At 42.8% G+C, this 17,097-nt stretch overlaps 1 protein-coding gene across 1 annotated transcript in view; it reads right to left on the bottom strand.

The window, feature by feature from the left end:
- Positions 1–17,097, bottom strand: part of EDAR (ectodysplasin A receptor) — a 95,562-nt gene that overhangs the window by 24,707 nt on the left and 53,758 nt on the right. The window contains exon 2 of the mRNA XM_048494696.1: positions 374–442. Within this exon, the coding sequence (XP_048350653.1) occupies positions 374–424 (51 nt within the window). The 5' untranslated portion in view covers positions 425–442. The remainder of the gene's footprint in view (positions 1–373; positions 443–17,097) is intronic.

Consider the following 17,097-nt stretch of genomic DNA (forward strand, 5'->3'; position numbering starts at 1 on the left):
TTATAGGTACAGCATATTTGCCAAATAAAGATAGCCCAGAAAGCAGAATCTCTGGTGTTTAGTAGACCAATATTCATGAGGACAATGCACGTACATTTTAATTCTACAAGAATGGAGGATATGTTATTGGACATACAAATTGTCTTCAAAGGAAAGAGAAGAATAACAAGAAAATTAGTTTCCAGAGAATCTCAACTTCTTCACAATGATAAGTGAATGGATGCACATTTTTTTATTAAAGTACATGAATCTCAATTAGACTTATGCAAAAACAACTGGGTACAGATTTAAAGCCCAGGTTAGTGGATTATGAATTTGATTTTTTAAATAACAGCCCTCTTTAATTTAAATTTAAATACCTTTAAATACCTACCATCAGAAAAGGGAACATGTGAGTCCATTTACATTCTCCCAGGCGTACCATATTATCCTGGTGATTTATCTGAAACAGAAAGATGAGTTAGCACAAGAAAAATACCATATTAAGCCACCATACTATAATCTGATACTTTGATTCCTGTTCTGTCTGAAGTGTCAAATTTTACAGGTATGCAGAAAAAACCCCACACTACCCCAGCTTGTAACCTGTTCAATTATTTTTTCCTGCATTCCTTAATCCATGTGTTTTACTGTAGGATATTCAATCCTGAATTTCCTGGCTCACTTTCAGTGGCTTCTTTCACAGCCTCTAGATTTAAGATTCTTTCCGCCTCTTTATTTAACGTAAGTCTCCTTCTTGATACTTCTCATGTAAAATTAAGCCAACGAGAGGGTGTCTCTATCATCATTTCATTGGCTTGCCACAGACAATTTAGGCCCATAGTTTCCTTAGCCTATGACTATTTATTTGCCTAAAGCCTAAAATGGATTTGGGAAGAAGATGAGAAGGCATACCAACATGGTTTTCAAGTTTGTAGGAGCTATGCATTCCTGTTTACAAACCATTTTTAATGTGTTCCAAGCTATCTGGGGCTGTGTGTGGTGATGAGCCTATTAATTATGGTTACAATGAATGCTTTCTGGGTGGGTAAATGAATCAAGCCTTTATTGGTAGATGAAGAGACTGGCAAGGGGAAGAAAATGAATTAATTTAAATTACTTTTAACTACTACTGACTGAATGAGAGCCAGAAATGGTGGAAGAGGCAGTGAGTCAGTAGTATGGGAGGGATAGTGATAACCAATGGTGGGGCAGATAATTCTTCCATGGTCTCTTGTATAAACTATATGGATAGCCCAATACAATGGGAAGGAGTAGATTGGAGGCTGCGGACTGTGCCGTGACACCACTCCCAAAGGGAAAATTGGTGGCACAGGTGCTGGTGGACAAAGAGAAAACACTGACCTCTCCCTGGCTAGCCCATTCCCTAAACAGACTTACACATACATTTTGCATGTGTAAATCTGTGCCACTGAACGGGACTTTACCAGGCTGAAATGCCCCTGGAAGCCAACTAAAGTTGGCTCCTCCCCTGGGAATGCCCTTGAATGCTTCTCTGGCTGCCAGTACAGGACTGAATGGCGCAGCAGTGACAGCACGTGGCCTGATTTCTGGGTTTGGGTGCCATGCTGCTGCTCCATTTCCCTACACTGCCCTAAGTAACTGTACATCACTATTGGTGTCATTTTATTCCACAAAACGGGCTCTGGTGCAGGGGTCATGCTGCATCCAATGTGCTCCACCCTCTTTGGATTGCACAGTTAAGTGCAGTTAAGGGAGGAAAGAACTCCTGGAGACTCATTTCAGTTCACAAACAACTATCTAATGCTTGGGAGAAGAGAGGAGGGTGTTCCTCTGTTCTGTGCAGTGTCCAGCAGTTAATATACATGCTTCAGTTGTTTCTGAAGATGCGTGAAAGTGAACAAATCTATTCAAAATAGAAAAAAGCTCATCTACATTGTACATTGTAATAGAACTGGTTTGCTTGTTTTTACAGTATTTTTGAAAAACAAAATCTATATAATAGATGTTAGTTGTTGTCAAGAACTTGTTTGGAAGAAGAAAACTACACAGACACTGGTTCAAAACTTTTCCTTACTGCACAGAAAAACTAAGTCGGTCTGTGGAGGACAGGGCTACCAAATGCTTTTCAATGGATCTTAAACAACCTGGAAAACCCACAACATCCTGATGGTAAACCTGTCTTCTGAGCAGCTAAGATTCTGTTATGTGTGTCTGCATAGCTATGGATAGCTCATGGTAAATTTTTTAAAATGGAAAACTGTATATTGTCGGAATCGGCAGGATCAGCTGAGTACAATGATGTACTTTTGGGGCTGAAAAGGTGCCCAGGGTCGGAGCCTGCAGAGCAAATGTCCTGGGGCAGCCTTCAGCAAATGGCAGCAGGGAGAATCCCTTCAGCTGCACACAAAATGTTGGGTACAAACTGAGGGTGAAACTGACCAGAGAGCAAAATGGTCAGGCTGGAAAAACCTCTTTTCCCTTCTGATGCTGTTGTGGTCTGGAAAACATACCAGTAGCTGTCTCTTGTTAAGACATCTTATTTTGGGTGTGTAAGTGAAAAAATGCAGTTGCCTCTTTTTAAGATGTCCCACGGACATCTTTTTTGTTCTATGCAGAATGGACCCATGGCAGTCCCAAAATACAATCTATGAAAGTTTTCAGACTCAACAGCTCAAGAACTTATTAGAGTGCTCTGCTGAGACATGGTTTGCAGCAATCACTCTGTAACTATTCCATCCTGAACCTGGACTGTCATGTTTAATGCTTGCATATTGCTTCTCAGTATTTAATATAAGCCTTTCAGTGATTTCTTACTTTAAATTAACCTTCATTAGCTCAAACCAGACCTACCTGTTTATGAGGTTACCATTTATAAATGTGCCCATTGAGATATCTCTTAAGAGCTACGCAGCCATAACTCATAGATCCATAACTCATAGCCATAACTCATAGACACGATAAAGTGTGTCGCTCTGGCCTTTTCCGCAGAAGCCCCTGAAAACATTTTGCAAACATTTGCAAAACCACCTGTTTGACCTCACTCACACCCTCAAAAATGCTTTCTGGCTGCAATTTTGTGGTTGTTCTGTTTTCTTTTACTTCTTCTTAGATTTGAAACTATGAAGGTTCAAAGCCTTGTGCTACAATTCTCTAGTGGTTGGGTCCATTTAGCTGGGTAGACACAACTCCTTAAAGTTTTTTTAAAAAATCTGACAGAAATACAATGCGAAACAGCCAAAGTGAGCTCAGAAAATAGCACCGACATAGAAGTCCAAGGACTGCAGAGAGGTATGGGAAACATATTAAATAGATTGTGTAGCAAATGAAAATCTTTTCAAAATGTTTTCAAATAAGAATTATTAGGGAACAGCATGCAAATAAAATGTTTTCAGGCAGGAAACAAAATGTTTTGGGCTAAAAACCATGCAGAATTCCATGGAGGAAATTTTTATTTCCTGCCTCAAAACGTTTTATTTTGTTTGTGCAGAAAGGACCTCTGTGTGAATTGTCTCCTCAACAGGCCTTCCTCATTCTCCTCCATAGCAACGTATGTGTCATCCATTCATAACTTTAAAAAGAATAGGGTACTCCCTACTCACAGTAAAATTATTGAGTCCATGACATGGTTGTACTTTGGGTATTGAATTTTTGCCAACTTTGTATTTTGGGAGACATTCTTAACCCTCTCAGATGGGAAAAATGTTGACATAAAAATCTCTACTTACATATAATGTATGACTGAACACTGATGAAATTCATTAATTGGCTTTTTTAAAAGGTTGTTTGAAGAAAGAGTTAAAAAAATCCTGCCCTGTAGCATAACGGAAAAAATGGTGTTGCCGCTGCAACATAGAACATGCTGTAGGGATTTAGCAAATTAAATATCTCAGATGATTGGGGTGTGGCTGTAACCGTGTGGTCCTTGCAGAACGCATTAACTACCTTCCTAAAAATCATTTTTCAAGTTTATATCACCATAAGAGCTTTTCCTGAACCTTCAGTTAAAGTACCACTGTTGTGTGTGTGTGTGTGTGTGTGTGTGTGTGTGTAACACAATGCCCAATCAAAGTCTTTTTCATCTCTCCCTCCCCCATTCTTAAGTTCTAAATAGTTTAAGCAATTATTATAGCTCTTTATCATGAAGCAGTGAACTCATATGTTCCTTCCAGCAAGAAGGCTAGCTCAGACAAGTTGCTATATGGAAAATGGAAAGGCAAGAAAGCGATATAGTTTCTTTAGAACACAATCCAACCAATGTTAAACACTTTTAAGTTCTGTTCATTTCACGGGGAAAAAAGCTATGGGATTTGCGGCGCTTAACTTTGGATGGACTGGGCCTTAGGCTACTGTGCGTACAAAAACTGCTCTTGCAGAATAAAACCGGGAACGATATTGTCCAAATACTCAGATGACCAACTTCCAGGTGGGACCTGGAGGTCTTCAAAAAGTGCAGCTGTTCTCCAGGTAACAGTGATATTTTATCTTAGAAGAAATGTCTACTTTGGAAAATGGGCTTCATGCATTCTACCAGCTGAGCTCCCTGCCCTCCCCCTCCCCCACCCATGCCCTCCACCCTAAAATCTCCAGAACTTTCCCAATCTAGAGCTGACAACCAGTGGTGGGATCCAAAAATTTTAGTAACAGGTTCCCATGGTGGTGGGATTCAAATTGTGGCGTAGCGCCAATGGGGCAGGGCGGGGCACGATGGGGCATGGGCGGGCATTCCGGGGGGCGGGGCTTTCTTGGGCAGGGCTGTGGCAAGGACGCAGCCACTGCGCCGGTCCTTGGGCGGGAAACGAATGCACGCAGGCGCAGGCTGCCACGCATGCTGGTGCACCTCCTGCTAGACTGCTTTAAGTTCTGCGCGCTACTGCTGAGAGGAGGGGCGTAACTAAGGCAAAAATCACATGGCAAAATCACCAATTAGTAACCCCCTCTCGGCACACACAAATAATTAGTAACCTACTCTCGGGAACCTGTGAGAACCTGCTGGATCCCACCTCTGCTGACAACCCTATCAAACACAGATAGGAGCCATATGAATGCTTTTTGCACTCAGAGCCTTCCACGATTACCTGAAACCAGAAATATTAATGTGGTTTCACACTGCATTTAATATAATGCTATATTCCCATTACAATTTGCACTCCCTGTCCCTTAACAAAAGTATTTGAGTTTTAATGATAATTTGTTTGATTTATTTTTTTAAACAAATATTGGGTACTTATATATTTGCATATAAAAATGAAATGAAAATAAAGCTCCCTTTTTCCTCTGTCAGGCAAGCAGATCGGCTGCAGCTGTTTTGCTCCTTGGGTGATTTTCCCAGGCATTCCTAAGCTTCTACCCACCCGGCAGATCACCTGCAGCCAGGATCTCCTTCTCCTTGGCAGTGCCAGGCATGCTCCGCTGCAGCTGTGCTCCAAGCCTTTCCCTCCAGGACTCCTGCCTGCTTTCCTGCTGCTCAGGGCTGATGGTGCTGGCATTTATTTTTCTGCCTAGAGGCAGGGGAAGGAGACAGCAGGAAAAGAATGCAGCAGCATGCCTGGAAGATGGGCAATTGCTAGGGTTGCCAGCTCCAGGCTGGGAAATACTTGGAGATTTGGGGGGGGGGGGTCTCAGGAGGGTGGGATTTGGGAATAGGTGATATTTCAGTGGACTATAACGTCATAGAGTCCATCTTCAAAAGCAGCCATTTTCTCCAGGCGAACTGATCTCTGTTGCCCGGAGATCAATTGTAGTTCCAGATCTCCAGCCGCTACCTGGAGGTTGGCAACCCTAGCAATTGAAGTTGCACTTGCCCATTTGGGGTGGGGGATGGAGAGAGCTGATAGCAATTTCCTCTTTCCTAGCTACCAATCAACCTTGTCATCTTCTTTGTGCCATTTGTTGCTCATCTAAACAAGGAAAGGTCCACCCCTCAAATGTATCTTTTTTTTTTGCAAAAAATTAAAAATCTAACCATTAAACAAAGTAATTTCATTCATAGGAAGGGAAGTGGAGGGCAGTGAAAAAAACTGAGAAATTATCAACCCCTACAGAGGGACTAGAGCCATAATTTAATTAAATGAGAGAAATCACTATGAACCATGTCTTTAAACAGATAAGAACACCTTAGGAAAACAATGAAAGGCAGCCTTTTGGCAAGTTTCTCTTCTGGATTCTGTGTAATAAATGAGTGAGCAGGTGATATTCTGGAGGAAAGAATCTACAGGAAACCATTTATCCTGAATGAAGGAAAAGAAATATGGAAGGGGAAATGTTGCTGTCAGATTATGTGAACTGTTAAGCATATTTAAATTAAGTTCCAGCTACCTGCTCAGCATTTCATCAAATGTATTCCTAAATAACGTGGTCGTAATAAGTTTTTAAAATTTGGGAAGCTACACAAAAAAGAATAAGCCCTCCAATATTTTCAATACTGTCATTTATAGAAGCTTATTATGATAAGATTGTGATGAAAAATACAGATTTTATATAGTGAGATAAGATAGATGTTCAGGAGAAATTAAACCTTAGCAATAAATAAAGAACAAAGGCAAAAAAAAATACAGTGGCTTTTATATTTTCAACTGGTTTCAAGACTAAGGGAGGAAATTAACACAGCAAGAGGGGACTGACACAATTTGAAAAGGTAATTACACAGCAATAGAAAATTTACTAGGATGAATGTATAACTATTACTTTAATTTGATATAGAAACAGAACATGTAAAAACATGCATGGTTAGATGGATGCAAAACTTAGAGAAAGAAGTATCTTACTTTATGGACAAAAGGTATAAAATAAAATCCACAGTCAGTCAAATATTAAGAGAAAATTGATATAACATGTTTTATCAGTAGTACATCACTCCAAAGGATATTGAAAAGATGGAGGGCAGCCCAATACAGAGCCTTGGGGTGGCCAGGGATGGCGCTGTCCTGCTGCCACCCTGCCATCTTCAGAGGGCTTTTTGGTGATGCAGGGAGGAGAAATACCCCCTCACTGTCCAAAAGCCCTCCATTCCATGCCCTGGGTGCCAGTATCCCAGCAGGCAAAGCTGGGGTGGAAGCCAACTAAGGACAGCTCTACCCCATGGCCATGCCTCTGGAATGCCCTTAGCCACGCTGGAGCAGCATCCTGCACCAATGGGGCTGGAAAATGGCAGCTGCTTCTGCGGTCAGACATGGCAGAATCATGCAGCTCCGGGGCACCAGTATATCTGGTCCCTCCGCCAGTCCATTTGTCCCTTCTGCCAGTGGGGTGAGCATCTGTGGCGGTGCAAAGCTTGAACCAGCTCCAGAGATGAGATCATTCCCCACCTCCTACCTGAGCTGGATTCTAGGAATTACAAGGGGAAATGCTGGAAGTATAAAAAAGTGGATGGTTCATTTTAGCATACATGGTAGATGTGTAAATTCAGAAAAAAAAATTAAGTTACAATGGATTCCAAGACTACGTTGCAAAAACCTTAGCAGAATTGTTTCAGTATTTGATTATGGCAGCAAGAGTAGCATTTACAGCAAAACAGAAAACAACAAAATGTCCAAGCTGAGAGATTTATATTTCTAAAATGCAGAGACTTCATTAATTTGGAAATAACAAGTATATTTTTTTCCCTTAAAATTACTTGTAATAGGTCTCCTGCTATGGTGGAAAGCCTCCCACTGGATCTTTTGTTGCCTATTGCACGCTATCACTTGTGGCATGATGTCACTTTTGAGAAAAACCCCGAAGTGACATCACATAACTCTTTTACCATAGCGTTTCTGGCAATTCCTAGACAGGCATGATGTCAGTTCCATGTTCTGGGTTCTCTCAGAAGTGATGCCATACATCCCCATGTCCCCACCTTGAAGCTCCCTCCAGTTGCTAGGCAACCCTATTTTTTAGCCAATTAAAGCCTAAGAAGCATGAAACATAGATGGATCTATTAACTGTTGCCGATCATTAAAAAGGCAAGATCAGCTCATGATAGCAGGGAAGAAGAGTAGCTTTTTATACCCTTTTCCCCCTCACAATCCCTTTTTTTCCTCACCAGGGGCAGAACAAGTGTGCCCAGGGCGTGCGTGAGCCCCACACCCCTGCTATGGCACCGCCCAGCCCCGCTCTGCCCCGCAATGCCCCAGCCACGGCCCTGCCCCGGGGCTCACCTAGGGCATCACGCCTCCCGGCCCCGTGGGTGCTACACCACTGCTCCTCACAACAGGCACCTTGTAAGGTAGGTGGGGCTAGCGAGTTCTGAGAGAACTATGAGTAGCCCAAGGTCACCCAGTACACTCCATGCAGAGGAGTAAGGAATCAAATCTAGTAATCCAGATTAGAACCTGTTTCTTGAAACTACTATACCACAGTGGCGCACTGAAAACTACCCATACTTAACAATCAAAGCTATGACTTCCCTCTTGTTGGCAAGAATATGAATGCCAAATGGCCTAATTTCCTTTGTGTACGTTAGGCAGAATACACAGTCTCTACATTTCACTTTCTACAGCCAGCCCTAAGGCCTAGATACATCTTTTAAAAAAATAAATAAAAAGGAAGCTGACAATGCAGACCAGCAATTTGGCTAAATGGGTATGGGGTATCATGTGAAAATTCAAGGTAAAGTCTAAACAACTAGGCAATATGGCAATCCTATGAGTGAAGAACATTTCTAGTGAGGCTTGGTATATTTATCTGGGAGAACTGGTACTTTATGCTAATGAAAGACCTGATGCTGACAGATCTACTTCAAAGGTAAATTATTTTTGGGCAGACACAATCAGGAGTTAATTGAAAGTATCAAGTGCTTTGAAGCCCCCCCCCCCCCCCCCCATTGAAATTATGGGTAAATGCTTAACACATTCTCTCTGATTTACAGACAATACTTTAATGCTTTTGTTAGTTCAATATGCAAAACTTTATTTGTGAGGAACTGTCTTCATTAGTAAGATTTTAGTGTTGGAAAAATACTGTCAAAGCATTGCCATTATAGATCTTTTGCACCCAAATTAGAAAAAAGGTCAATGTGTCTACTTTTCATCCAATCAGCCAATAGTAAATTAGTTGTGAATTGCAAAACCCAGTGGTTTAAATGAAATTTCACAAAGAAGGTCAAGCCTTTATTACTTTTATCCAAAGTCTATTGCAAGTCACAAGACAGAAGAATACAAGAGATAGGGTTGGAAATTTAAATAAAATTTAAGCATGATTGCTGTCCTCTGAATTAGTGCTCATTTTTGTTTTAGCCATGAAGTTCTTTGAATATGAGGCAGATCTCTGATTGGAGCCATAAGTGATTTCCAGGATAAACAAGAATAACTGTGCCTTCCTCCATCCCAAGCATCCCAGTTAGCATATGATAGATCATTGGTTGGTTCTTTCAATGTGGCAGGCAGATAAAGCGCACATTAATTTTCTCTTATTGTTCATTTCCTTTTCTGTTATGATTTAATTCCATTGATTACATTCCACTTCACTCATTCACTGGTCTTTCTTCAGCTCTTATTCTCCTCCTGCTTCTTTCTCTTCTCTTCTCTTCTGTGTTATCACAGTCTCAGCGTGAAGAGGAAAGACATTCTTGCTTTTATTATTTCATCATTTATGTAGTGCTTTTATTGTACAAAAGATTTATAACCTCTCTCTCTTTTTTTGCCCTCACAAAACCTCTTTTTAATAATGTTAGGCCTGTTTTTTATTCTAGGGAACCGAGGCTATCTGGTATATACGTTAAAGCCATGTGCAAATGGGATGTGTTTGGTGCCTGAAGGTAATCTAGTTGCCACCTTTTTCAAGATTTTAATGAGTAAATTTTTTACAGGTTTCAGATTGCTAATCCTCTTGTAAGGGTGTCTTTTCTCTGCAAGCTTTATGCACTTTTCTTACAGAACTCATAGTCAGTGCTATTCTGAACAAATAAATAAACCTATATTTACAAGGCAATCTGTATACAGATAATTATAGTTTCAGAAGGTACTGAAATTATTATTATTGTAAGTTTCTAGGCATAAAATAGCATCATATGAAGCTACCTAGAAGCAATGCCGTACTAGTCCCCTAATTCTTCCAGAGAAAGACATGCTTTATATTCTGAAGTCTCCCCTGTACACATAGACACACATCTCCTGTTAGTTTCTGTTGTATGGTTTTGTATTGCAAGTTACTTTGGACCCCGCACTGGGGAGAAAAATAGGTTACTCTTAATAAACAAAACTTACCCTTTAAATGGAGAAGGTCGCTTCATAAATATGAACGTCTAATGCTGAATGTAGGAGGAAATCCTCTGTGTTCGGTGAAGTTGCTACAAGTGCTTATTTTGCACATATCAGCTTCCCAGATAATGGGAAGCTGGAAAGATAAAACGTTACTTCAGTTCAAGGAGTTCACTGAACCCTTGTTCTAACATACAGGAAATAACTTTATACAATCTTTTGGGAGTCTTCGAAAACCTCCTTCCGACTGAACTCATGTCCCAGCTAGCGTGTTTGACGCTTGCCCTTTCTGGCTACTGGGAGAAAGTGGATCAGGCCATAGGAATGGTTGTGAGCGGCTCCCAGAGAGATGACGTGGCTCCCTTGAAGAGGCTTAGCAGGGCAACACTAAGCTGAATGAGAGTGTGCAAACTGCAGCTTAACCTAGGAAAGATGGAAAGTGCTGTTGCTTAGAGATTCTGCTTGCATGGCTTGTGGTTTTCAATATGTCTTGAAGAGGTGTATACATTTTGGCAGAATTTGGGGTTCTCCTGGATGTGATCCTGATCCTGGATGAAGAAATGACTGCTGAGACTAGGTAAATGTAAAGCACCAGATCATTACTGACTCATGGGTGATGTCACATCACAACCACTACTAGGTAGACTATGGCCGTTTCCATACAAACCTTGTAAAATGTTTTCAGGCAGGAAATAAAATGTTTCCACTGTGGAGTTCCATATTATTTTTTCCCCTTTGCTTCTGAAAACATTTTATTTCCAGCTTGGAAATGCTTTATCTGAATCTCCTTTTAAAATGATTCTTTGGTTTGAAACATTTTCAAAATATCTTCCCTTGCTATATGGACATATTTAAAACGTTTTATCTTTCCAGCTGCCATTTTCCACACCCCTGTGCTGTCTCCAAACTTCCTCCTTGGGGCCATTTTATTCCATCCCTGAGCTCACTCCATTCCTCACCTCTGCATTCCACGCTGTCAGGCAGGAGGCATCTTGCTTAGAGGAAAATGGTGCACTTTGAGTCCAAAAAAGACTCCTTGAGCTAAACTCAGGCATCCTGAGGACATTTTGGGAAGAAAGCTGTGCGGAGTGCCTTTCCAGGATGCCTTTTTACCATTCCCCAGGATGTTTTATTTAGGCTGTGAGGAATGGACCAGTAATAGAAAAATAAGGCAAATTTACTAAAAGGCTGCAAATGAATGCCAAGATCTTCTAAGCTGAGTCATTTTCAAATTCCAGCAACACAAGGTACTTTCATCATATGGGCAATTGCGATTCACATGACTCCAACTGCAAACATTGTTTTCTACAACATGCTTTTTAAAAAATTTTGGCAGGGACATTTTGAATGAAGGCAACCCTGACACTGCCAAGATTCTCTCCATGCTGCATTGTTTATTCAGAAGTTAAGTACCGAGGGATTTTTATGTACAGGTGTAGCATGAAAAGTATCGGAACACGCTATGCCCAGTGGACTAGGTTTCTGTATTTAATTCCTTGGTTTGAAACATTCTGTATCAGTTCTCAATCAGATGAACTTGTCTATCTAATCCAGTTGCTTGGAATCCTGCTTCCAATGAAAATCAGGTAATTTTTATCCTGGAGAGACCCTTCATCAGAAGCAGATGTGGAAAAATACTTTCTCAACAGATTATAAATATAATGGAATATTTTTACTTCAAAGCACAGTCTGTTAAAATTAACTAACCCACCTCACAGCTACCAAAGGTTTTTGAATCTCACAATTTTCCTAGTCTCATAAGGAAATTTGGATGTTGAGACAAAAAATAATTGTCTATTGATAATACAGAATATACAGGCTTTAATTTTCATTTAATTCCTTAGGGGGACCTAACACCTTTATTATCAGTATTCCATGTAAATATTACTATACTTCTTGTTTCCTTCCCTGTATTCCTAAACCCTGTCTTGCTATCCATTTCCAAATTAATTCAGAAACCTTTTACATGGTCTTCCAGGCCTGTGGGAACTTCTTTCCCTTCAGCTTCTCTTGAATCACTGACAGTACCTTGGAGTGACCCACAGGAAAGGGCAGCAGTGACTGGGTTGGGTTTATTTACCTGTTGTTCCACCTGTACAGGAGTCACTCAGGCATAAACAGCTTGGGTGTGACTGGAAAACTGTGTAGAAGGCAAATTTTATTTTAGTGATGAAGCAACCAATGCTTCACAGTGTCCCAGATCATGCAGATATGCTGATGTCAGAAAGCACCACTATTTGTTTGGAGGTAAAAAGGAAGTCTGAGATTCCTCTTTGTCAAATTTGATTAATAGGGCCCTGGAGTAAAAAAAAAATAGTTGTAGTTAAGGTGTTTGGAGCAGTGTTTCCCAAATGGTGAGCTGGGACCCAAAAATAGGTTGTGGGCCAGCCCTCCTTAATGCCCACATCTGCCCTTTCTATTACTCTCTTCTGCATTTTGGAAACCAAAATCTGACCTTGGAAACAGAATCTTCCCTGTCATACATTACCAGATTTTTTCTTCTTCACTGCAAACACGCATGGATATGACAAAATGTATCCTGACAATTACTAGAGTGATCTTCTTAGAATCTTTGTGCTGTTACAGGGAGAAGGAGGAGGTGGTCAAAGGTTGGAATGTGCCCTCCACATGCAAAGATTTAGTCTATTGGAATGCCACTTGCTTGGGGTTCATAGTGGGGGTAGCTGCACCCTTTGTGTGATGGCTGTTGGTTTCTCAAAAACGTCTTATTAGCCACTGTAGAAAATGGAATGTTGAATTAGGTGGGTGCCAAAGGCCATAGTTTGCCTAGGATGCCAAAAATCCTTGGACCATTCCTGGTCGGGTCACCGTACCAAATAAATTTGGAGTTATGGGTCACTGCATCAAAAAGATTAGGCACTGCTGGTTTAGAGAATGTCCAGTAGTTGCCCATCAAGAGAGTTCTGAGAAGTCACCATGCCTGAACAACACATGGTCACATATGCAGTCAACTTACGCATCCAACACTTCAAAAAGGACATCAGATCCTAGGCATACAGTGGGGAAGAGTACCCAATGCAACATATTGGCAGTACAGTATCTGGCATTTTTTCTTTTGAAATTACATGGCTTAAGTTGGAAGGATAGCGCTGAGAAGAAGTTAAAGACTAGATTTATATCTTGCTTTTCTCAACTATAAAGAGTCAGTGTGGTGTAGTGGTTAGGAGCTGTGGACGCTAATCTGGGAAACAAGGTTTGATTCCTCCCTCCTACAAATGAAGCCTGTTGGGTGACCTTGGGCTAGTCACAGTTCTCTCAGAACTCTCTCAGTCCCACCTACCTTACAAGGTTCTGTTGTGGGGAGAGGAAGGGAAGGAGTTTGTAAGCTGCTTTGAAGAGGTGGAGTTTGGATTTATACCCTGTTTTCTCTCCTGTAAGGAGACCCAAGGTGTCTTACACACTCCTTTCCCTTCCCTTTCCCACAACAGACACCTTGTGAGGTAGGTGGGGCTGAGAGAGTTCTGAGCAAACTGTGACCAGCCCAAGGTCACCCAACAGGAATGCAGGAGGGGGGAAACAAATCCAGTTTACCAGCTAAGAGTCCGCCACTCATGTGGACAAGTGAGGAATCAAACCTAGTTCTCCAGATTAGTGTCCACCTGCTCTTAACCACTACACCACACTGACTCCTTATGGTTGAGAAAAGCAGCTTATAAAACCAAAGTCTTTTACTCTTCTTCTTCATCATCATCATTAGAACTAGAATTTGGCAATCAGACATTTGAGGATATGAGACATGCTCATTCATGTTGTGGACAGTGGATAGTGTACCAAAGAGATCACTTTTTTATTGCAGTTGTAAGAGATACAATAACAACAACAAAAAGGTAGAATAGGTGTGCAGCAGTAGAGAAAGAAGCAACCTTGGAAGGTCTACAGCATTTAATCCCATTCCTGTGCCAGCTCACAGGCCTGAGCAGGATCTCGAGGAATCCGAAGCCACACAGGCTGCAGGCAGAATCCACGTATGAGCTCTGAAAGCAATTGGCTGTGCTGAGAAGAATCACGTGCCCTCCTAATTGCACAAGACAGGCAATACCCTCTCAGGCGACTCAAGCTGCAGTTGAACAAGTAGTAAATCACTGCTGGCAAAAGCTGGAGACACAGACCAGGAGGGAAGACTCAAACTGTAGCGGCAAACAAGGAATGTAGAAAGCAGGCACACCTGACTGCTCATCAATCATTATTCTTAAAGCCAGCAACTAATACAAGGATCCCAAATGCCACTTTTATGCGTAGATATATCACCTTTAAAAATTAACTGCCGGGCAGCTTAATAATTTTTCCCCAGATGCTCAGAACCTAATTATTCCCAGGTACAGCAAAAACTAGAGCCAATTTCACTACTAGGTGTCTCTAGATAGCCTCATAGAGCAGCAGGGGCTAGTGGGGTGTGTGTGTGTGTGTGTGTCTCCAGATAGAGGAACTGAACAGGAGAGAGGCCACAACATCTGAACAATTGGGTTTTGGATCCACAGGGGAAGGGTGGGGATTAGCTCAGAGATTAAAATAGTCTCAGCTCCCTTCAAGGCCTGGGAAATAGATCAGTGTCATATACAATATCCTGCACTGAACAGCCACAAACATTCCAAATGAAGTTTGTAGTTGCAATCTAACTAGTTTTGCTAGCCAAGCAAGAGATGTTAATTTGATAGCAAAACATCCCCCCTAAGTAGAGCTGATGTACTGGCACAAGGATCAATAGATTCTAAATGAGCTACAAAGCTGCTGGGAGTAATGAAGCAGGGAGCCCCCCCCCCCTTCTTAATATTAAATTTGTTGAGGGTCCCCCTCCCCCCCCCCCGAGCCCTGCAGGAGCTGTGAGAAGGTTTGATGTTCATCTGGAGAGTTGTCAAGATTGCTATAGCAATTTAATAGGCTGCCAACATGGGTGGTTGTTGCTCGGAGGCATACTGATGTGGCGAGGTATATTTTTTCTTTCTTTATTTTTGTCTGCAAACCAAAGATGTCTGTCAATCAAATTTTGTGTAGAACAAAATAAAAAGTGGGAAACACATACTTGTCAGTACAACAAATGTTTAGAAAATCCAACACAGGCTGCTTTTGCTGAATATTAAAACGCATGTTCTGACTGGTGAATATATTTACTGTAATGTGAATTATAAGAATTAGTGAGAAGGGTGTGTCTCAAAATTGTGCACTGAAGTGTAGAAGAAGGGGGGGGGTGTTCATCCTGGTTCTCCTGGGCCTTAGGGCTCAACTAAATATGGAGGTAGTAGGAAGACTCAACCCACCACAATCCTTAGTAGAGCTATGCCCTTCTCAGTCAATTGATTACAATGGACTTAGGAGGGCATAACTATGTTTAGGATTGTGCTGAAAGTGTGTCAAGCAAAGATAAGAGGAAGGAGGTAAATTCTCACCGGTACATTTGCTTTTTTTAAAAAAAAAGTAAGTAGGATTGCCAGGAGTCTTAGGGGCTGAAGACATTGAGGGAGGGGGCATCAATCAATAGCATTATGTCACTTTCAGGGAAAACTCAGAAGAGAAGTCATTCCACTCTAGGAATCACCAGAAACTCTATGATTTACCATACCATTTCCAGCAATTCCTAGGCCCTTTCTGCACGAGCGGAATACAGCGCCCTAGTGATGGCAAAAATGCTGTCCCTGGGGAGCTGTTCGCACAGCTGGCGCGCCAGTCGCACCGGCCCCAAGTGGCACAAAGACGCCACTTTTAAACCTCGCTCATGGAGCGAGGTTTTCCAAAAGCGGCATTTTCCTGCTGGCGCGGTGTGAACCGCACTGGCATGAGGGCACCGTTTTTGGCCCCTGTGCTGTGCGACAGGAACTTACCTTGCCTTCTGTGTGCAGCTCGGGACAGCTGCAAAGACACGCCCATGCTGCCTTCTGATCTCTGGGGGTCGGAGGACAGTGTAGGCATGTCTTTGCAGCCGTCCTGAGCTGCACACAGAAGGCAAGGTAAGTTCCTGTCGCACAGCAGAGGCGGCTCCATGTGGAGCACCCCCTGCGGGCAGCAGCAGTGTCGGGACTGCCCGCATGGATCCGTGTGAGCAGTTCCCGATGCTCCACCGGCTTACTTTAAGCCAGTGGAGAGCTGCTGCCTTGGCCGTGCGGAAACGGCCCTAGAATGAACTGACATAACTTTCAGGTTTTTCCTGGAAATGAAATAACGCCAATGGCCAAAGACAGTTCTTTAAACATTTTTATCCTGCCAGATGCTTCAGTGGCAGTGGGAACCAGGAGCCAGGAGATGGGCATCTGTCCCCTGCTGGAAACTGGCTCTGCAGCAAATGATTACTTTTGGTCTCAGAGTCCCACTAAAACAGGGGTTTGCAACCTGCGGCTCCAGAGCCACATGCGGCTCTTTCAGCCTTATACTGTGACTCGGCGTGGCCTGGAGGTCGGAGGGTAGCGTGGGCATGTCCCTCCAGCCCTCCAGAGCAGCGCTGGAAGGAAAGGTGAGTGGAGGGGCTGAACTGGAGGCGTCGTTGTGTGTGAAGGCGCTGCTTTTTACATCCCCTCCACTTACCTCTTCTTCCAGCGCTGCTCTAGAGGGCTGGAGGGACACACCCATGCTGCCTTGGAGGTTGGAGAATAGCGTGGGCATGTCCCTCCAGGGCAGCCGACATCCCCCCTCTGCCCCACAGAGCAGGCAGCTGTCTGCTATGTCGGGCAGAGGGGGTTTCCTTGCCTTGCGCCACTGTCTCCAGCAACTAGAGAGGTGGCGGCACCAGGCAGGTTGCAGCCGCCATCCCCCCTCTGCCCTATGGCTGCCATCCTCCCTCTGCCCCACAGCTGCCTGCTCCGTCGGGCAGAGGGGATTTCCATGCCTGGCGCCTCCACCTCCCAGCGCTGGAAGGAAAGGTGAGTGGAGGGGCCGAACCGGAGGTGGCTCCGTGTGGAGCCACCTCTCCGGTTCGGTAGATCTTTGGGGCCATGGAAAAAGGGTCCAA

The sequence above is a fragment of the Sphaerodactylus townsendi genome, linkage group LG04 (genome assembly GCF_021028975.2).
Source record: "Sphaerodactylus townsendi isolate TG3544 linkage group LG04, MPM_Stown_v2.3, whole genome shotgun sequence".
Lineage (NCBI taxonomy): Eukaryota > Metazoa > Chordata > Lepidosauria > Squamata > Sphaerodactylidae > Sphaerodactylus > Sphaerodactylus townsendi.